The sequence below is a fragment of the Aspergillus lentulus genome (genome assembly GCF_001445615.1).
Source record: "Aspergillus lentulus DNA, contig: Alt16, strain: IFM 54703, whole genome shotgun sequence".
NCBI classification, from domain to species: domain Eukaryota; kingdom Fungi; phylum Ascomycota; class Eurotiomycetes; order Eurotiales; family Aspergillaceae; genus Aspergillus; species Aspergillus lentulus.
The window spans coordinates 4,376,001-4,396,237 of NW_028322113.1; the positions used below are offsets into that span (position 1 = coordinate 4,376,001).

General features: G+C 49.2%; 9 protein-coding genes across 9 annotated transcripts; 5 read left to right on the forward strand and 4 right to left on the reverse strand.

The window, feature by feature from the left end:
• Positions 1-72: 72 nt before the first annotated feature.
• Positions 73-796, reverse strand: ALT_8880 (uncharacterized protein; the record flags this gene model as incomplete). The annotated part of the gene is made up of 3 exons (XM_033558658.2): positions 73-538; positions 598-650; positions 725-796. The coding sequence occupies 3 exons, from the start codon at positions 794-796 to the stop codon at positions 73-75; spliced, it is 591 nt and encodes a 196-aa protein (XP_033414549.2).
• An 858-nt stretch (positions 797-1,654) lies between these two features.
• Positions 1,655-2,303, reverse strand: ALT_8881 (uncharacterized protein; the record flags this gene model as incomplete). Its single annotated transcript, XM_033558659.2, has 2 exons — positions 1,655-2,140; positions 2,208-2,303. The coding sequence occupies 2 exons, from the start codon at positions 2,301-2,303 to the stop codon at positions 1,655-1,657; spliced, it is 582 nt and encodes a 193-aa protein (XP_033414550.2).
• A 785-nt stretch (positions 2,304-3,088) lies between these two features.
• ALT_8882 (uncharacterized protein) lies at positions 3,089-3,822 on the reverse strand (the record flags this gene model as incomplete). The annotated part of the gene is made up of 2 exons (XM_033558660.2): positions 3,089-3,661; positions 3,730-3,822. The coding sequence occupies 2 exons, from the start codon at positions 3,820-3,822 to the stop codon at positions 3,089-3,091; spliced, it is 666 nt and encodes a 221-aa protein (XP_033414551.2).
• A 1,292-nt stretch (positions 3,823-5,114) lies between these two features.
• Positions 5,115-5,940, forward strand: ALT_8883 (uncharacterized protein; the record flags this gene model as incomplete). The annotated part of the gene is made up of 2 exons (XM_033558661.2): positions 5,115-5,257; positions 5,322-5,940. 2 exons carry the CDS (start codon positions 5,115-5,117, stop codon positions 5,938-5,940), a joined length of 762 nt encoding a protein of 253 aa, XP_033414552.2.
• A 1,122-nt stretch (positions 5,941-7,062) lies between these two features.
• ALT_8884 (ketohexokinase) lies at positions 7,063-9,495 on the forward strand (the record flags this gene model as incomplete). Its single annotated transcript, XM_089600488.1, has 6 exons — positions 7,063-7,439; positions 8,374-8,770; positions 8,825-8,983; positions 9,049-9,110; positions 9,170-9,280; positions 9,330-9,495. 6 exons carry the CDS (start codon positions 7,063-7,065, stop codon positions 9,493-9,495), a joined length of 1,272 nt encoding a protein of 423 aa, XP_089455381.1.
• Positions 9,496-9,875: 380 nt separating this feature from the next.
• On the forward strand, positions 9,876-11,010 carry ALT_8885 (ribosome biogenesis protein BRX1; the record flags this gene model as incomplete). The annotated part of the gene is made up of 2 exons (XM_033558664.2): positions 9,876-10,105; positions 10,170-11,010. 2 exons carry the CDS (start codon positions 9,876-9,878, stop codon positions 11,008-11,010), a joined length of 1,071 nt encoding a protein of 356 aa, XP_033414555.2.
• Positions 11,011-11,840: 830 nt separating this feature from the next.
• Positions 11,841-12,908, forward strand: ALT_8886 (F-box protein; the record flags this gene model as incomplete). Its single annotated transcript, XM_033558665.2, has 1 exon — positions 11,841-12,908. One exon carries the CDS (start codon positions 11,841-11,843, stop codon positions 12,906-12,908), a length of 1,068 nt encoding a protein of 355 aa, XP_033414556.2.
• A 1,555-nt stretch (positions 12,909-14,463) lies between these two features.
• Positions 14,464-15,390, reverse strand: ALT_8887 (Rab family GTPase; the record flags this gene model as incomplete). The annotated part of the gene is made up of 5 exons (XM_033558666.1): positions 14,464-14,591; positions 14,645-14,725; positions 14,791-15,180; positions 15,286-15,298; positions 15,370-15,390. 5 exons carry the CDS (start codon positions 15,388-15,390, stop codon positions 14,464-14,466), a joined length of 633 nt encoding a protein of 210 aa, XP_033414557.1.
• A 798-nt stretch (positions 15,391-16,188) lies between these two features.
• On the forward strand, positions 16,189-20,103 carry ALT_8888 (uncharacterized protein; the record flags this gene model as incomplete). The annotated part of the gene is made up of 3 exons (XM_089600489.1): positions 16,189-17,805; positions 17,933-19,473; positions 19,527-20,103. The coding sequence occupies 3 exons, from the start codon at positions 16,189-16,191 to the stop codon at positions 20,101-20,103; spliced, it is 3,735 nt and encodes a 1,244-aa protein (XP_089455382.1).
• Positions 20,104-20,237: the final 134 nt, after the last annotated feature.

The following is a 20,237-nucleotide window of genomic DNA, read 5'->3' on the forward strand; positions in this document are numbered from 1 at the left end:
TCAATGTCCAGCCTCCAAATCGCGTAACAAGAAATCATTCTGCAACAGCAGCCCGTGGCGAAAACCAGAGAATCAAGCTGCCTCCTCACTCTCCTTGACCGCAACATGACCGTCGCCCTCGGAGTTCCAGAGCTGGTCAAACAGCGTCTCACCGTCGACAGCAGTCGCATCAGCGTCGACGCCCAGACCCTTTTCCTCTTCAGCATCAGACACCTCTTCCTCCTTCACAGGGCTCAACCTCTGCTCAACCATTCTATGTGCGCTCTCGAGGACAGTCTCCTTCAACACCCGAGCTTTCTTGGCTCTGACCTTGCTACTCTCCCCTGCAGGCTTGCGCTTTGCGGGTGAACTCGAACTCGAACTCTCGCCCGTCTCCTTGACTTTGGTCTTCTTTGGAAGACCAGCCTTGGCAGAATTGAGTTCCTTGGGGGAAGAGTCTGGGGAAGCTGCTGCTGTGTCTGGTTCGGATTCGGTCGTGGTCGTGGTCTCTTTCGCCGCGGCAATGTAGGCCTTGAGCAAGCGTTTGTAGCGTTTTGCGCTGGGTGGAAGTGTTAGTTCTCGGTGGAGAAATCTGTTTGGGAAATAATTGTGACGTACGCGGCTCCTCTGCTGACGATGTTGCATTGTTTGGCGACTTCGTTGAAGTCGACCTGGTATCTAGTTAGTCCAACTGGTTTAAAGGAGGTTGGGGAGGGAGGGAGGGAGGAGAGGAGATGGGGCTCACCTTGCCGCTGTTTGAGTAGCGGATGCAGCTTAAGAGGAACTGAACTGTTTCATCGGGGATTGTGGGAGCCATCTTGATTGTTTGGCTTGGTGGATTGGTGTTTTGGATGGTAGGTGTGGGTAAGGTGTTGTAGTTCGGATTGTATATGGAAAGAGGTGGGGAAGTTGTCGGGGGTGGGGTCTGTAGAGAGAATAAATAGAGCGAGGAGCTAGAGGGAGTGACCTCGAGGATTGGAAGACAGAGGTAAGTGAGAGGTGTTATGAGAGGCAGATCAACACAGGGACCGAAAGAATAACGAGATGGTCAAGGGCGCGTGATGCCGGAGATGAGTGAATAGGTGAAGTAGGTCAGGTCACTTATTCTGAGCTTCTGAAACAGTCAGGAGACAAGGCGACTTGCTTCCCAAGTGTTGCTAGGCTATGCTAAATAAGTATTGAGTAGAGGATGAACAATTCGGAAGAGTCTATTGTTTTCAGGTTGGGCTCGCGTCTGTGTGGTGCCTCAATCGAGTGTGTATTGATTAGCAATAGGTCTTGGATGAGCTCTTTACAGATTCTTCATATGCTATAGAACAGTCATCAATGAGCTGTCATTGTTTTCTAACATGGTGGTACCTATTCTAGACCTAAGGACGAGTTCCAAACAAATTCAATGCTCAGAACTTCTCGGTAGGGAGATAGTGTCACAAAAGAAAACATCAGGGCTCAAAACAAATCATCATTTTCTCAGCTTATTGCTCATATCCTCCAGGATCCCAAATTTTATCCGTTGAAGCAATGGCTGTCTCCATCCTACGCCCTAAGGTGTTCGTCACGGAGATTCGAAAGGTGGAAGAGTGTGCCAGTCTCATACCTACGCTATCAGTCATGGTGTTGCTTTATATAAGAAAACGGCGTGAAAACTTACAATAGCAAGGCTCCCTGCAGGTCTTTAAGCTTCCGCTTGGACAGTTTCACCATCCTCCATCTTCACGTCTCCGTTGTCCTTCTTGACTGGAACCTCGACGGACTCCATGACGGCGGCCTCCTGGGCGACGGCCAGCTTGCCCTTGCCTCTTGGACCGCGCTTTCCGGCAGGCTTCGTCGAAGGAGAGGCAGAGCCATCGGTGCTCACCGGACCAGTGGCGGGAATCGGCTTTGAGTTGACCTTGGCTCCCTTGCGTCCAGCAGGCTTGCGAGCCCGCTTGGAAGGAGAGGACTGGACAGTCTCGCCGGAAGAAGAAGCATCCTCATCGCCCGCAGTACCATCTTTGGCAGCGTCGGCAATAGCACCAGCTTTGTTGGCCTTTGTAGGGGTAGAGGAGAACTTGCACTCCAGGTTGGGGAATCCATAGCGCTTGCTCAGGGTGCGAAGACGGTTGCCGGCTGAGAGCACATTGCTGTACTTAAAGGCAGTGGCAACTTTACCGATGTCGACCTGACGCGTTGTTAGAGGTATTGCATCTCTGTAGAGAATCAGAACGTGAAAACCTCCGTTGACTGACCTGCTTAGATTCGTTGAGATTCTTGAGGCATTCAATGATGAAATGGGCATCGGCACTACTGATGTCCTCACCGTTGGTCTCGGGGTTGGTGGACATTTTCAGTGAAGTAAAAGTACTAATAACTTTTACACATGTGTTTGGGGAAGGCAACAGAATCTCCAGGTAGTGAGAGTGCCTGAAGGGAAAGTTTAACGAGTTGACGTAGAGACAAGGGAAGGTGTGATACGGTTTATACGGGAGGTATGAGGATGAGACCAAGATCACAGATGTAGAAGAATGTGATAGAGAGTGATAGCTAGAAAGAAGAAGAGAAAGAAAAGGAAACACGTACACAACACATTATTTATATTAGCACGCCGAGAGGTAGGTGATGTCGTTACGGCAACACAGGACTGAGTCCAACTGTGATTGAATTGAGATATCGATGACGCTGAGGGATGGACCAGACCACAGGTAAAGTGAGGTCCACGGACTCAATCAATTGATACTACATCAAGTCAATCGTATGACACTGGACTGTCTGTATCCTTCATTCCAGTCTATGTCCTGTTGGAAGAGACTTAAGAAACGGTTCTGATATGACTCCGGAGCCAAAATACAATGTTAAAGAGGCCTGATGACAGGTCAGTCAGGATGCATGGCTCCAAACATCAAGGGATAGTATAGTTAATTAGCTAGTTAGGCTTCATTAGAGAAATCGGGCCAAAGCATACAATTACAACCCACAAAATCATGTCAGATCATATCTCCACTTCACGCATCAAGAATCAAACGAACATAAGCCAAGTACCTTAACGCCTCACCGTAAGTCATACAACAGAAGTTTCACCTTCATCACGAATCCGCCCATCTAATTGCCCCCAGCCTTGTCAAATCCTCTCCTACTGTTCCTCCTGGGGCGGTTCAACTTTCACCAGTACATTATTGACCTTGCCTCCCGTTTCCGGCTCGGGTTCACGCTCAGACTCAGGCTCGGTTTTAATAGGGGCCCATATGCTTGGACCCACCTGCTGATGAAAGGCCACAGGCGGCGAGGGTGGGAAAGCAGGAACAGGCGCATACATGGTCAAAGTTCCCGGAGCCGTGGTGAGTGGAGTGTACCGAACTATCTGCGGCTGGACAGGCTGCGGATGCATCACTTGAGTCGAAACATGAGGAATGTCTGCTAGGTTCTGGACTTCATGACCGTATGGGTCAACTTTGATGTAAGGGTTTGGCTCGTACGCCGGGCCCGCATTTTCTTGCTTCACTGGCGGGTGAGGGGAGCCCTTGTCCTTCAGCAGATCGGCTTTGCTGGCAGTTCCTTTGCCAGTCTTGGCGGGAGTCTTCTTGGGCCGAGAGGAGCGCGGTGTAGATGTGATCCCTTCCATTTGCTGTCGAAAGCGAGAGTAACGCATCCGAGCAGCATGGCCGTTGGAAATTTCGAGCTGCGACGCAACTAGGTTCCAGTCAATCTGTAAAGGCGCATTGTTAGATGCAGTCCACACTCTTGGGAGTGCAAGAGGAGGAAGGGCCGACTCACAGATTTCAAGTCTAATTGCTTAATAATTGTGTAGAGAAACTTGGCAGTAGGGCCGTCAGTTGGCATCGCCTTGCTGCGTCTGACGGTCGTCATGGTTGATTTGGGAGCGAATGGTTTACTGATGATAGAGGTATCAAGCAGAAAGCCTGCAGTAGAGGGTCCAGTTGTGCTTGGGAATTTGGGATATTGAGATTGATGGAGGAAGATGCACTCCCTTGCACAGACGCTGGATATATAAGTCTCTAATATTGGATTTAGCCCACAGGAGAAAATGGTGTTGTTGTCCGCCGCAACGGCTTCTTGCAGCAACAAAGAAGCCGATCAGGCACGAGAGGACGAAGCAATAAACAAAGCAGGTGGAGTTGACCTTTGGGATACTGCTGAATTGGATATCTAGAGACTGGTTGACGACTGTAGCTATGTCTTGTTGTCGTCCAAACGAGAATCTTCCCGCAAATAAAACTCCCAGTCATGTATCTGGTTTCTCGTGGATGAAGTCAACCGCTTGGCTTCTAAGTATATTTCTCTGCATAAACATCGGAGAGCATACTTCTTCCATTCTGAATGTATTCAACATTCCAGTCATGTCTCATGCTACTGATATGGAACATTCTAATTCTTCTGAATTGCATTCAAAAGAGTCGGTATGTCCAAACAAGCCAGCCTTCTTTGTGATCGCCGCATAATATTTCCAAGACAAAGATGGATGCGCAGCCATACCTACAGAATCCACAGGACTTTTCTAGTAGTCATCTTACCGTCCTCAGTGGCTTCAGGCACAATGAAGGATGATGGTGGCTGGTGAATGTGCTGCAAGGAAGACAGGTAGACCTGTCATGCCAGCTTGATCCCCACAATGCTTATCAATGTGACAGATCAGAATGTGTAGGTTAGTTGGGAATCTCTTCATAATTCTACTACAGGAAAATTGTCCATTGTACATGCTAACATAGTTATCTCAGGCAAATAGCCTCACTGACTACGGCTTAGTTTCCAGTCGGTAGCACACAATCTACCTCCCTGTCAGGACAGTCGCGATCTATTCTAGTCCTCCAGGAGCTGCAGGCTACGGCAGCGACCATACACGGTTCCTGCAGCTTCGCTCCACTATTTTGTATCAGTCTCGAGCTAATCATGTATCTTGAATTGCTTTTTGTTACAGCATCTTCGACCGTGGTATTGGCACGCGTGCGCGTCTTAAGGCGCGTGATGGCCATTACCCTCTTTTCAAACCGGGTATAAGTACTTGAACTGGCGATTCCTTCCATCGTTTCTTTGAAACCTCAAGTTCCTCCATTCAGTTACACCGATCTCCAATCGACTTCCTGCCTCTTTAGCCCGCTGTACTTGAGGCTTTGTTGAGATTTCATCGGCAACATTATACAATGCCTGCATCTCGCATAAGATGGGACGACTGGAAGGACAAGGTGATGCTAATGGCAGTGTTCGAGCAAATGAACATGACCTCTCCGGACTTCAAACGTCTCTCTAAAGTGATGTGTGGAGATTACAGTGCGGACGCTCTGAAGTATGACCATCACTCAATGGACGTCCACGAACGAGAATGCTAATAGGTGCTACCGAACCAACAGAAACCGCTTCAGGGCACTCAACAAAGAGGCTACAGCTATATTGCGTGATCGCCAGCGCCATGCCGAATCGGGAGAAATGACCGACGAGACCCTTCCCATGATGTCGGGAGCTGTGAACGGTCCGGACGAAAACGATGTCGCCGTTATCCGAGAAGTTGCCTTACGAAGCGAGCTCACGCCCCCTCTGAGCGAACCCTCCCCTAGTATGCAATCGAGGCGCTGTCCGCCACAGACGCAGAGAGCCATGCCAGAAGTTATCACACAGAACTCTCAGCTTTCCAGCGTCGACCACCACACCCAGAGCAGCGGTGTACAATACCAGCAGCAGTCGAGCTTGAACTACGAGCCAAATGTGCATCCTGCACGCCGTCCCCAGTGCTCCCACGAAGCAACCTCCCCGGCTCGCCCGTACAACCACCCTCGCAGCTCTCCTCAAATAGGGTCAGGCAGACGTGGTTTTCCTCGCGGACAGCAAGAGCGGGGTTGGGATCAGACTCTCAGGGCCAAGAATACTGCTGGAAGGCCTTTCAAGCCGCGAAATAAAAACAACCGTCAGCGCAATATTCCCCAGATGACCCGAGTCGAAATTAATCATGGACCTGTACACACCAAATTTTGAAAGTGAAGCATTTGCGTCTTGATGCATGTATAGAATGTTAGCGATGCATTTGTTGCGAATATTGGTACTCTTTTTGTATATATTTCGATGTTCATTATTTTCTGGCTTACATTGACTGGATTTATGTTCGTTTGATGCGAGTCAGCCATTCACCTGTCTATATCATCACCTCCTAAACCTGCTTTTGGAGAGCACGAACGGGCAAATTTGGCAGTTTCTTGCAGGCCGTGCTGTTGGAACATGACAATGATGAATAGTCTATATTAAGAGTGTAAGAGATCATTTTCAGATAGCACTCGGGAATCACTGGAGTGAATACACTTCCTCATGATGTTAGGGTTAGACGGCGGAAATATATTCCGACTTAATAAGTATGAGCAGAGTTGATGATCACTAAAGCTTATATCTTCTCACTACTTCTACTTTATTGCATTGATGCAATATTGAACATGCACTGCAGTGCTTTTTCTACTAGCTAGAAATGGTTGTCTGGATACCTCGTTAGATGAGTGGTTCTAGTCCAGTTGACATGCAAAGCCCCAGCACAAGATTTTTTGAAGAGAGGGAAGTCCGGTCAAAAGGATAGGAACTTGGAACTGTAAGTAGGATATTAAGTGTTTTCCCTTAATGAATTTGTTCCAGATGACAACAGTTGACACCACTTCCTAGGGCCATGAGATGCTAATCTGATCTGAGGAGAGATATGGATTAGTAAAACAGGGGGAAGAGCTCCGTAAGAGATGGTCTATGATATGCTATACTATCTCTCTATACCATTATTCCTGCCTGAGCAAGGAGGGGAAGAATAAGGGAACGCAGTGGTTAAAGGGAGCTGACTGGTCTCAGTGAATCCCAGCATGGTCATGGGCCAGTGATTAACTCAGGCCAAAAGATATTCCTGATGCCAGCAATGCGGCTGCGCATGGGAATAGGGCTGGTGAAGTGCCATACTATGCAGCCCACGATGAAAACTTTTCACGCCTTTCTCTCGGCGCTGGTTATTTAAACCGAGCTGGGCGTCTTCTGCTTCTCTCTCTTCCAAATACTCAGCTATCCATATCATAGCAGATCTTTGACCGTTCACAACAAGTCATTTGATTGATTGAACCATCAATACAAACAATGGTATCTGCTAAGAGAAAGGGCCTAGAAGGCGAAGATGATAGCCCCAGTCATCAGCAGGGAAAGGTTCCTGGCAGAAACCGCGGTGCAAAAAAGCCAAAGACTCATTCATCTGTCCCCGCCCAAACTACCTCACCTGCTACACATGGCTCTGTGTTGGCCCAAACCCACACATCTGTAGCGTCCAGTATTCAGGAGTTGCAGACCCCAGAGACCCCCACCCCTCAGCCTTCCAAATTCTGGACCAACGAACTTAGGATCGCCTTGCTTGTCGCCGTTCTGAAGGAACTCGATCAAACAATCTCGGAGAAGACCTGGCACCAGGTTGCTGAAACCCTCAGACCAATGAAGCCTAACATTTCTTGGAATGGCGCACGGTAAGTCTTGTTTTCTACATTGGGTGAAACACATCACCTGACTCGTTCCCCCTTCTGAGAGTTCATCTTCGCTCCTGTGGAAAGATTGTACACTCTCTGTGATCATCGTTCGTGGCCTGGAATTGCTGACAGATTGAAAGCTTGGAGGTCGGCCGTCTCAAAAGAGAACATTTTCCCAATACTACGCCCGCACCGAGCGGCCGACACGATCAGCAAGCTCAAATATCGAAGGACGAAGACTAAGAGCCCGAGGCAGTAACACCCTGCGATTGGTAAGTACATCTCGATCTGACGGCGCATCTAACCCTCCCCTGACATGTAATGGCCAGGCAAACACTCTCGTCATCACGTTAAGGATACTCTGTGAGCAGCTTGGTCATCGCCGTTTCCCTCGTCGCATAGTGTTTTACGAACAGGAAAGGGCCATCCAAGATGATGGGTTGGGGATAGTTATGGAAGAGACGAATATCTTGCGCAATTCCTAGTTCTTGGCTTTGTATCTTGATGTCCGTGGCCGTTAATTCAAGTCCGTTGTTTACTTCGTCATTTTTATGTACCACCATGGTCATGAGGCTGCATCAGAACGTATCTGAAATGTTACGTTCGCAAGTAGGAAATACTTGGAAACCATCGTGTACCATTTTCATTGCAGCAGCTGCCATAATGTCCTTGTCGATGTCGCCTGCGGGGCATGACTAATATGCGAATCGACAACCTCTCCTCAAACTTTCAAATTCTTCGCACACGTCGGTCACTGTAGTTTTCTTTCTGCCACTTGAGAGACTTGAATCATAGCGTCGTTAACCCATCAAAGTCTGGGAAAATGTCGTTGGTTGCAGTAGGTGCATGCTATGTTGACACAATCTTGACGTTGGTTGGAAACTAGTCCCCTGCATCTTCTTGACAAACCAACACCAGCTTACCCTCAATGCAGAACTCCTCACTACCCAGGAGAAGATGAGAAGTTGCGTGCTTCAAGTATCTCTCATCGCCGCGGAGGAAACTGTCCGAATACCTTGGAGGTGCTGCAGCAATTGATAGCACACAGCAAGACAACCTCAAAGGTCTCGCTGAACCTGGTCGCAGTTCTGCCCGCGAAGGCATCTGTTGCATCGCAGCAGATCCTGGCAGGCTTTGGGCCCGGAGTTGAACTCGAACATTGCACCTATCGTGAACAATTCAGCGAACCGGCATCGAGTTATATCATTAAAAGTCAAGCGTCTGGAAGCAGGACAATTGTTAACTACAATGAGCTCCCGGAAATGACTGTCGAGGAATTTACGGCAATTGCAGATAAGATTGGCTCCACTGCCACTTGGTTTCACTTCGAGGTCTGCGACTTCCATTCTCTGTGAAGCATTCAGGATACTCATGTTTAATTGTAGGGTCGGATACCAGACGTATCATTGGCATGCATGCGTTATCTACGTCAATGCTATCCTTCAATCAAGATCAGCGTCGAAGCAGAGAAACCAGCACGGCCCGGTCTCCAGGAGCTTGCGAATGAGGCGGACGTTGTTTTCTACTCGAAGAGCTGGGCTCAGGTACGAGTGCTTCCTACACCTGTCATATAGTCTCCCAGGGTCACAGTCTGCTAAACCTTGTCCAGGGGCAAGCCTACGCGTCGGCCGAGGAATGCCTCCGAAGGCAGTCCCGCCTGACACGCAATGCGTAAGAGAGACCTTAACATTATCCATGGGCGCAGTGGTTGACTGATATACTTCCATCAGGTCTTTCCTGTGTTGTACATGGGGAGAGGGCGGAGCTGTTGCTCTAGATACTCAAACTGGTCAACTATTGCACAGTCCTGCGTACACAGCACCAGACTTTCAGGTCGTTGAGTAAGTCGATCTACTGAAAATTTTTGACAGAAATACTGATCAATGCAAGTACCATCGGAGCTGGTGATACATTCATAGCCGGAATGTTGTATGCTTGGCTCTGCCAGGAAAATTGGAATCTCGAGAAGAAGATACACTTCGCAAACCGGGTTGCAGGCATGAAAGTGGGACAGGAAGGCTTTTCTGGTCTGGACAAGGCACTGGAGTCATTTTGAGAACGAAACATTCAGAGAACGGGCAATATCTGCTTTTACGAGCGTGTATGTCTCATCAATAATCCCGCGCTTGAAGTTGGGAATCCGTGCTGTAGTCAAGGAAAACAAACTTGGCGATTGGTAGCAGGAATCGTTCCAACCGCTGTCAGAAAGAGAGAAATAGTGCTAATCGAGCATGAAATTTGGGAATATATCAAGGCCTCTCGGTATGGGGATGCCAAGAATTTTTATAGGTGGGTAATACACGTGACCTTCTACTCCAAAGGCGGTGAACTCTAAAAAAATATTCTGCCTGCATCTTTTCGGTATCCTCGTGGAGCTTTTCTCTGCGACGATCAGGAATCGAAAAAGCTCAACGAAAATATCCTAGTACAATCATAATGGCTGCCGTTTACAAGACAGTGTCTAAGAAGCAGTCTCGGCAAATTGCCGAAGATCAAGATGAGGTAGACATGGAGATGGAAGATCTCCTCGCTGCAGCCGACGATACAAGCGACAGCGACGAAGACGAAGATGAGCACACTGCGGAAGCGGCTAAGAAGCAGCTCGCCGCTGGATTTATGCCCAAGACTCGCGTTCTTATGCTGACTTCAAGAGGTGTGACATATCGGTATGTTCAGGATTTTCTAGCGGATTGGGACTTGACCTTTTCAGATACTGACGAGCGATTCTAGCCATCGACACCTGCTCGCCGATCTCTGCGCTTTGCTCCCTCACACGCACAAAGAAAGCAAATTAGATACGAAAAAGAAGACGGCCGGATACAATCTACTCTTGAACTCCCTCGCAGACCTCCACTCATGCAATGTCATTTTCTTCCTCGAAGCCCGCAAGCGCGGTCAAGATTTGTATCTGTGGCTGGCTCGTCCTCCCAATGGACCTACGATCAAGTTGCACCTCACCAACCTGCACACAATGGGGGAATTGAACACTGGATTCAGCGGTAACTGTTTGAAGGGTGGCCGTGGTATTGTCGTTTTCGATCGGTCATTTGACGAACAGGGCCCGGTTATGAGCAGCCCCGGAAACGAGTACCGCGGATTGATCAGAGAAATGCTGCGTGGAGTTTTCTGTGTACCCAAGCGTGGTGTCAAGGGCATGAAGCCATTTATTGACCGCGTCATCGGTGTCTTCGGCGTGGATGGCAAGATTTGGATTCGCGTCTATGAGATTAGAGAGTCCGAAGGTGGAGCCAAGAAAGACGACGAGAACAGCAAGCCCGCGCCCAAGGGCAAGAATGCTCAACCTGAGATCTCCCTCGTTGAGATTGGACCTCGCTTCGTCCTTACGCCAATCGTCATTCTTGAGGGCAGTTTCGGTGGCCCTGTCATCTACGAGAACAAGGAGTATGTGAGCCCCAACCAGGTCCGCAGTGAGATTCGTTTGAGCAAGGCGGCGCGTTACGCCAAGCGTCGGGATGTCCAAACCAACTTGATCTCAAAACGCTCTACGTTGGGCTTGGCGGAAGGCGAGAGAAAGCCAGGTCCTCTCGACACCAAGAGCCTCTTTTCTTAAAACCTCTTATGGCCATCATGATTCCGATTCGGTCCACTTGTCGTTTGTCTCTTTTTTTCCATGAGCATTAGACTTGATATCCTGAGGGGATGTACATGTGATGCGAGGGGTACATTGTTTCGGTCCGTTCTAAGGCGTCTAGGTGTGAGATAATTCAAAAGTTTCATATGCTCTTCCTCCTTAGATTTGTGGCCGCATTTCCAAAGTCCCGTAGACATATGGGACATAGCATGCTACATAGACTTGTTTTTGTTGCTCGACAGAGGGATGTACCCATCTATTCATCTAGAAAGGATATCTGTAAGGAAACAGGAATCAGCTGAGGTCATAATGGTTACTCTAAATATCTGACAACATTTCGACCCAACAGTGAGGGGAATTTTGAAGCAAGGGGCGCGGATTAGATAAGCGGGATGTATAGTTAGTTATTAACCGGGGTTGGACGTTCTGTAGAGAGATACCCCGACTCCAACTTTCTCCGTCCACCATCATGGCGGCGCATTTGCCATCCAGTCGTTCGCGGCTGCGGGATACTCGTTTTGCATCACCTATGATGTTCCTCAGTATGCTTACTCTAAACCAGATTGTGTCCGTTTCTGTCAGCCCCAACGGCGGGGTTTGCACCTAAATACATACCCTTGTTTGCGACGGCGGCGGCGTTGACTCATTGATATCAAGACGCTGTCGAGGTTGGCGCTTGTCCGGTCTTCAAGCATACAGGCCTCTAGATCGTTTACGAAGTTTCCTAGTAGGTACTTCTGAACTTACAAGCTGCTGTTCCATTTGCTGTGCTGACATATTACTTGGTAACAGAATATATCACCCTATCGATGGATCGTCTGGCAACGGAGCTTTTGCTCCATATATTTTGCTCTTGCGAGAGCGTTTCTGATGTTCTCAACCTTGCCTCGACCTGCCGAAGGCTTCGCCGTGTCTTCAACCAATCCCACAAGCTGCAAATTCTTATTGATGTCGCGGAGTACGAGTTTGGACCTCTAGACGAGATCATCCAGCTTGTAACACACAATGCAAGCCAACCAGCACACATCATCCGCCGAGTTCCCATGTCCGAGTCGCTTCTCCGACAGGTAGTGCAGGTTGGACTCGTCGCACGGAAATGGGAGTCGATCTACCCGGTCAAGAAATGGAAGGTTGACTTCGAGAATCGGCGCTCCTTGACTGACGATGAACGGTTTCGGTTGCGCCGTGCTATTTATCGCCTTTGGCTATATCATCGGGCATTCCATACTTCCAACTTCGACCGTTTCTCGCGTAAACTTCGGCATGTCATTTCTGAGCGTGCACAACTTCTGCACAACTGGTCCACCGTCGAATTGGCCGAGGTTGAGGACATTCGGCTGATCATCACCGACATCGTGCAAAATCACATCTGTCCCAGCAACGGGACTATCCAGCGGAAGTTCCGCAAGCGATATCCCGAGAGCAATCACCAACTTTCATTTAATATTCATCTCAACTACCCGACAACGCGTACCCCTGTAGGGGTACCCGAATGGCCTGACAAGGCTGACCACACAGTCAATCAGTACTTCTACTCCGCTCACCCCACAAATATGACCGAATCACCCGCAAAGTATAGATCGAGATTTCGCAATGACTTCTTTCACGACCCCGGCTTCGAAGGATGGGGAGATGAAATTCCTCATTACTACGTAGTCCAGGATATGATGAAGCTTGATCCTGGACAGGTCCTCTGGTTGCGGGAACATGCGCCCATGAAGGAGCAAGTTGAAGTCTTCATACGATCATTGGGCGAATGGTTTCGTGACAATGGGGAGACATTCGGAGATACTCTTGAGTGGGTGATGAATGAGCGCGGCGATGACATTGGGGAGTTTCGGGCTGCGATAGCAGATCGGGAACTGGGAATCGTGTAATCTTAGTTCTAGTTAGACTATGTCATGTATAGCATTCTAGAGATTACAGAGTTGACGCAGTTGAGGTACTCTATATATCAGGCGCTCTATTCGAGGTGTCAATGCACGAGGCGATACGTATGTTTGAGTCAGCCGGGAGTTGCCCTCTTTTTCCTGCTTCGTCGATAGCACATCTTCAGTTTCATTGTTCATGTTCGGAGTCTGCTCAATCTTTTGAGGTCGAGCGACGTCCAATGGAGCCAACTGCTCAGAGCGTTCAAGTGGTGTCCTCCGTTTTTTCGAAAGGTCTGCCTCAGGTACTCCGTATTCTCCGCTGAGTTGGGCTTGCTTGGTACGGCGGGTAAACCTAAACAATCGCAGATCCTCGTAGACATGTGAGATCTTCCCATCAAGTCATATCTCGTAATAATAATATCATAGCTTCGCAAGATATATCTAGTGTATGTTTGCCCAATATGACATGGTGAGTTGACACTTGACACCGAGGCTATCCGCATCTGGAGACGAGCATCCGAGTCTGGACTTTCCCAGCCTCTGACCGACTCACTTACACCACCACCCCTGAGAAGCGAAACGAACGCGCCAACCTCACTCTAGATAAGCCAGAAGGGTCATGAAACTCGAGCTAACCAGCGACACTTGCGCGCACGAATCAGGACTGCGTCGGTGGGGGGTCAGCTACGGACTAGATTCCTGTCTTAGGCAAGGGCTTGGTATCGGGATCTGGGTTGAAGGTTGAAGTGAAATTCATTTTTGTGGCAGATGGTAATAAGCTTCAGTGGTGATTGTGGACTGCTATGATTGCCATGGCAATAGACTACTTGAGGTAGTGTATTCGCAAAATGGAAGGCGAGGACAGAAGCTGTCATCGGGGAATTTCAGTGTTGTGCATAGCTTACAGGCGTCGCGTGGGTCGCTCCACTGTTTAGGAAGGTGGAGCCTAGGTCCACTGACATGTCGATGCTAATTTACAGTTTAGTCTAGCCTACAGATGAGGCTCGCGAGTCGCAACGAAAGTCAAGTTGTAATTGCGGTTCAAAATGCCCCGATAATTGATATTGGTTAGAACAATGATTGAGAATTGCGAAGTAACGTTGCAATTATCATCTGAACCCATATCGCCTGACCAATGATTGCAATACAACCCACCCATCCTCGACGCCTGTGACCAGAACAACCTTCAAACGACCATCATTGTCATGCCAAGGACAAGTGAACGGGAAGGGATAAGAAACCTAACGAAACAAAGCTGTGAAAGACAAGGGCAGAAAAAGGAAAGTGTCCAGAAGAAAGAAGAGTCAATTTCGTAGTTAGGGCGAATAAGGACAAAAAAAAGGATAGAAGAAGTCGACAACATAATGTCCTGGGAGTAATGATCGCCTACAGTGCCCATGTCCCTGAATTGCCGTTCCCAACGTTCCTCTTGTGTATCATATCCGTGGAGGCTAAGTAACAGACAAAAAGAAAGATCAAGACCATTCAATTATCACATTGCAGAGTAAAAAGTCGTTCCGACAGGCGTGCCTTCCCTTACAGCAGCAAATTCGGGCGACTTCTAACAGCAGCCTTGCTTCGACTCAGTATCCGGAGCCTTGCTGACTTCAATCGTGCGGCCACTGCTGAGGGGGGCCTGTCCGGAGTCACCATTATCCAAAGCCTTGCTGGAGACGATGCGGTAGATTTCTAGTAACATGTGAGTCCAGTGGGCCAAGGAGCCATGAATAGAGGGAGCGAACCTGTGAGGATGTTTTGGAAAGCAAGCTCAACATTGCTTGCATCGAGCGCAGATGTTTCGATGAAAGAGAGGTTGTTCTCGCCTATTGTGTTCCGAGCAGATGTGAGCAAATCAATCCCTGAGTGGCTGCCTGGACAATGAACGTACTCGCAAATTGCTTAGCCTCATCTGTTGGCACGGCGCGAAGGTGTCTCAAATCACTCTTGTTCCCGACGAGCATGATGACGATGTTGGAATCGGCGTGGTCACGGAGTTCCTTCAACCAGCGGTTGACATTGTCGTAGGTCTGGTGCTTGCTGATATCGTACACAAGAAGGGCACCGACGGCGCCACGGTAATAGGCAGATGTAATGGCACGGTAGCGCTCCTGACCGGCAGTATCCCAGATCTGCGCCTTGATTGTCTTGGAATCCACCTGGATTGAGCGGGTTGCGAACTCGACACCAATGGTAGACTTGGAGTCTAGGTTGAACTCGTTGCGGGTGAATCGACTCAGAAGGTTGGACTTGCCAACACCGGAATCACCAATAAGCACGACTATTCAAACGGTCGTCGCAGATTAGTTACGGGCTCTGTTGAGAGGAGTGGGATGCCGAAAACGTGAAACTTGCGGCGACTGCGCGGGGAAAGTGGCAACATTACCCTTGAAGAGAAACTATCCCGGATGCTCAGATTAGTGACATGGAAAGCTTGGCGTAGATAGCGGGTGATAGACGAGTCACTCACATCATATTCATCGTTAGCCATGGTGGGTAGGTAGTATGTGAGCTAGTACGCTCTACAGAGAGTTTCTGAGGAGATTCGACGTGGCCGACTGGAGGTCGTAGGAACTCTAAGGGACAATGGGACAGTGGGACCAAACTAAGCCCTGGGGACGTAAGACGGTCAGTTCTAGGATCGATGAACAGCCTAGAGGCAAAATGGATTGCAGAGGAAAAGCAACACTCACAGGGGCAAAAAGAGCAAAGTGGGAGGAAAGATAGGAGTTATCCTGATGCCTCTGGGGATGAAGCGTCCTTGTCTCCCTACTGCTTCCCGTGCTTGTTGCGGTGCCGAGTTGACGCTGCCTATTCGGGACTAGTGACAGAGCACGTGATCGTCCCCTCTGCCTTGGCTAGAAAGGTTGTTTGTCGTGATCTGTATTAGAAGATGCAACGAGGTTGAAGGTTTCTCACCTGTTGAAGAGAAAGATAAGTCCTTTAAGAAGCGTCTCAGAAGAAGGGTTCTTCCCTGTTGTGCTTGTTGGCATCTTCTGTTGTATTCTTAGTCGAATTTCTCTTTCCCGTTCGATCCTCTACTTAACGTCTAAACACCCAATAAGGAAAACCAAATACTTTACAGCCCATGAGGCTTCAAAACGTCATGCTAGGCTCTGCCACTTCTCCTTGACATCTTATCATCCCGATTGAACTACGTCCATCCTTCACCAAATCATTTTAATATCGATTCTTTTGGGCCCTTCCGGTCTCATTGCCATCACTCTAGATTTCGATATCTCGCTTCTGCATGCTCTGATGGGAAAGACCATTCCAGCTTGATGTCGACATGAGCGACGATGATGATATCTCGATTACATCGACTGCACCCAGTGAGCAGGAGTCTGAGTACGAAGTGGAAACTATCTTGGCTGAGCTTGAATTTGACGATGGCATCAAATATTTGGTGAAGTGGGCCAATTACCCTATTGAAAGATGTACATGGGAACCCCCCGAATCCTTTTGCAATGAACAGACTTTGATCGACTGGAATAAGAAGAAAAGGGCAATTGCAGAAGGGAAGCGTCCGGCATTCGATCTTATCAGGTTTGAAAATCATCTAGCTGCCCTTGAGAGGGCAAAACATGACAGGAAGAAAAGAAGAGCCGCTAAGAGGAGGCGTCTGGGGCTTGACGGACCCCAGCAAAGTCATCCTACTGCGGAGAGTCCGCCGAGTAATAACGTGCCTGACCCAAGAATTCCTGATGATATTGGCTCCAATGACATCGAAGTCGACAGATCAAAGGCTTCATCCGGACAAACTCCCCGAACGGATGCCAGCACAGGAAGTGCGCAAGTCCAAACTCAGCATCTTCCAAAAAGACCACCTCTACCTATCTTATTTGGAACTGCTCCGGCTCCCACGCGCCCGAAAAAGATGAACAGTTCTGAGACGCCAAAGCTGTTCAATTTGTCGACGAGATGGAAGTACGAGAAGGCGAAAGCTTATGAGCCACCTCCTGATGTTAACAAGCTGCAACTCATTCGACCATCCGACTGGCCAGCCAGGGCTGGGCTCGCCGCGGCAAAGACAGGGCTGCACAGCGTCAGCTCACCGAGCGCGAAGAATGACGCCAGTACCGCGAGGCTCGGATCTCATAATGTGAGCTCACCCACGCAGTATGACTCAAGCTCGGCGAAGCTAGGTCCTCATGATGTTAGCTCGCCGAAGCAGGGTGACTTGAGTAGCGTAAAGATTGGATCACACAACGTTAATTCGTCGAAGCAATTCAATGCGAGCCAGGTGAAACTGGGCTCACATAATGTGAGTTCTCCTAAGTCGGTTACTTCGGGGAGACTAGGCACGCATAATGTCAGCGGGTCAAATGGACTCAATGACAGTGTATTGGATTCACAATCGCATGATGTCGGTTCGCCAATGGACGTTGATTCGGATAATGAGACTCAAGGCCAAATTGGCCAAACTCGGGAGAATTGGGCCCTGAGTCCACCGAAACGCGCACAGCATGGGTTATACAAGCCGAATGACAGCGTCCCAGACACATATACACCAGCGTGCGGTGCGGATACGTGGAGACCAGACTGTTTACTGCCAGATAGCTGGAGTGCAAGCCAACCTTCCGGTGACAGTGTGAGACCCAATACCAGCCGCCCAATCCATCGCCATGAACTCGAAGACTATCCGATACCCAAGCTTCCAACAAGGGAACCAAAACCTGGGGCCTACGTCGTCAAGAACCGCCAACTGCACTTCTGGAATCAGGGTGAGCTCCTTGTCTATCTTTATTACGGCCCCGAGAAGAAGGAAGTCGGTTCGGCCAGGCTATGCGGTCTGAGTCCCGAGAGTCGAAGCAGGCTCATGTCTACCAAAAGGGGCAGCCGAATCAATCTCTGGTTTCAACACACATGTAACCTGGAAGAGTATAATGTGCTATGTGGGAACACGGTAAGACAACTTTTCCGACTTTTCTTGCCATTCGCTGCTCTGAAGACTCGGTCATAGTTTGCTTCTTCTGCATTGCGGTCTGGTTTTGTTTACTCCCATAAAAGCGCTTGTTGCTGACCGGGAGCAGAAAAACAATAAGAAGTACTCCGATGCTTGGATAGAAGGGTTCGATGATACAGAGCCGAGCATCTACAGAATTGGGGAAGAACTTCGTCGCAATGAGCTTGTGGCCATATCATATCCGGCTCCAGACAGCAGGATGTCGAACGTATTACTTGCCTATTCCCCGAAGTCCTCAGACTTTGCGTTTCTCAATGCAGATTCTGCCCATTTTAAAATCCCTGAGGACGTTTTCCTAAACGTCGCAGTCCGAAGCCACTTGCGAGGGTTTGACACCATCACTGCTCGGCGTGAAAGGAAACGGCTTCATGTTGAGTCGCACAAGCCAGTACCCCTAGCACTCATAAATGCCCCGGATGCTCCAGGCCACGCTCCCCCCACCGGAGCTGTGGCTACTCGGCCTCGTTCTGTGGGCGTTGCTGGTGTTTCGGCGCCGGAAGCCGTGAGACCTGTCAATGACATGTCCAACCTTCGCATTCAAATCCCGAGGGACAGCAAGGTCTTGCCACCAAAAGCATTTGAGACGTCAAACGTGGCAAAACCGTCCGATGCAGCAAATGACTCAGGCTCAACAAACACAACTAGTGTAACCCCAAAAATGTCTACTCAACACTTTGGCGCAGACAATCTGCAAGCGACACCCCAGAACACTCCGCGAGAATTAGAGCATTTGAATGTAGCTGTACAGAATCCCGCACAAGAAAGCGGCGCACTATTATCAACATCGCAGGCCCCATTGCCGAAACACAGAACGCAACCAGCAGCCGAGACCTCGCCTATGAGCTCTGAGGCTCGAACAGCGCCGGAGGCAGGCGCTGAATTTCCATCCCGCCTCAAACACGACGCGGATATGGCTCAGTCTATTGCAGGTGATGTTAAATCGCCGCCGCAGCCGTCTGAGAATGCTCTTGATCTAGATGCGGTCTTCAAAGAACAATTTGGTGTCACCTATGATCTCCTGGCGACTGTGAACGATGCTGAGAAGCCTACGAAGGCTCAAGTATTTTACTTGATGTTTCCTGCCGGGTCCGAAGTAGTGCAGGAAGAGTACGAAGTTATGCACGAGTTTCTGAGAAGGCACAATGCTGTGACTTATTCAAACCGCCTTCCGGAAGATTGGGAGAGATTTGCACGCACAATACATAAGGGGGTTGTCTTGGTCAGTCAGGAAGCACCATTCCCTCATAATCCAGCAGCTGCGACTGACTCAATGAAGGCTCATGAAAGCTTTATGAATTACCATACCCTACCTTTCATCAGGGACCTGATCCATCGGAACGTCAGCTTCTGGAGTCTTTCTTTAAGGAAGCCGCTACAGTACGCTGACCACCCCACGTATTTCCAACGCGTATTCCCTCATGGTGGTGTCATCCTCATCACAGAAGACTTCATGCTTAGGGACCCAGACGCCACACTCATCATCCTGGCGTGGCTAAAGGATTGGATAAAGCAGAAATTCCCGGGGAGTTGGAAGATCATGTTCCGTCCAAATATCCTGGACTGGCTCCTGAAGCAATCCGAATCGAAGGATCCATTCAGGCAGGGAATGTAAGTCCCTTATGTAGCCTTGTCGCTTTCTCCCTTCTAACCCGGTACCTCAGATGGTTGAGCATGTATGCTCTGATCCTTCAATTAAACAGTCGTGTGGCAGGCTCAGAACGGACTAGTGGAAATATTCTCAGCGGCGCCAGTGGTGAGCCGAACGAAGATCCTGTCATTTCACTCGACGCCATCCCACTCTATGGGTCGCGCGCCGAAGATGATGATGTGAATATACCGAAAGGCCTCACGCAGGAGCAAAGGAACACCGACCACCTTGGGGAATTCTTTGCCGGTTGGGCAATAGTCAACAACCACAGATTCAGACGGTTCGTCATGCTCACGGCAGTGAAACCTCTACCGAGATGGGAAGCCTGGCAACATATTGAGATCAGATATGGCGCAAAAGACTTTATGAAGGCCTTCAAGGTCGAGTACAAGACGTACTGGGACAGAGTGAAGCCTAGGCTAGGGAGACCAGGTCTGTCATCGGAGGCGAAGTCCCAGAACCACAATCCTGCCTATACACCGCGGACGCCTGGAGCGAATGGTCCTTCAGCCGATGGGTTGGATGTCTCGAGGGTCGGCGGGTTTTCTCACGGCCCTTCGAGGCTGAAATACCCTCAACCATACCAGTGAACTGAGAATACTTTTCTTTTGCTCTATGACTAGGAGGGCTGGTTTCATGATCTTGTTTTCATGCTCTTCGGTTCAAAGGACGATTTTAACATCAGATACCCATGTAGTAGTAAGGTTTTACACAAACTTCAAGA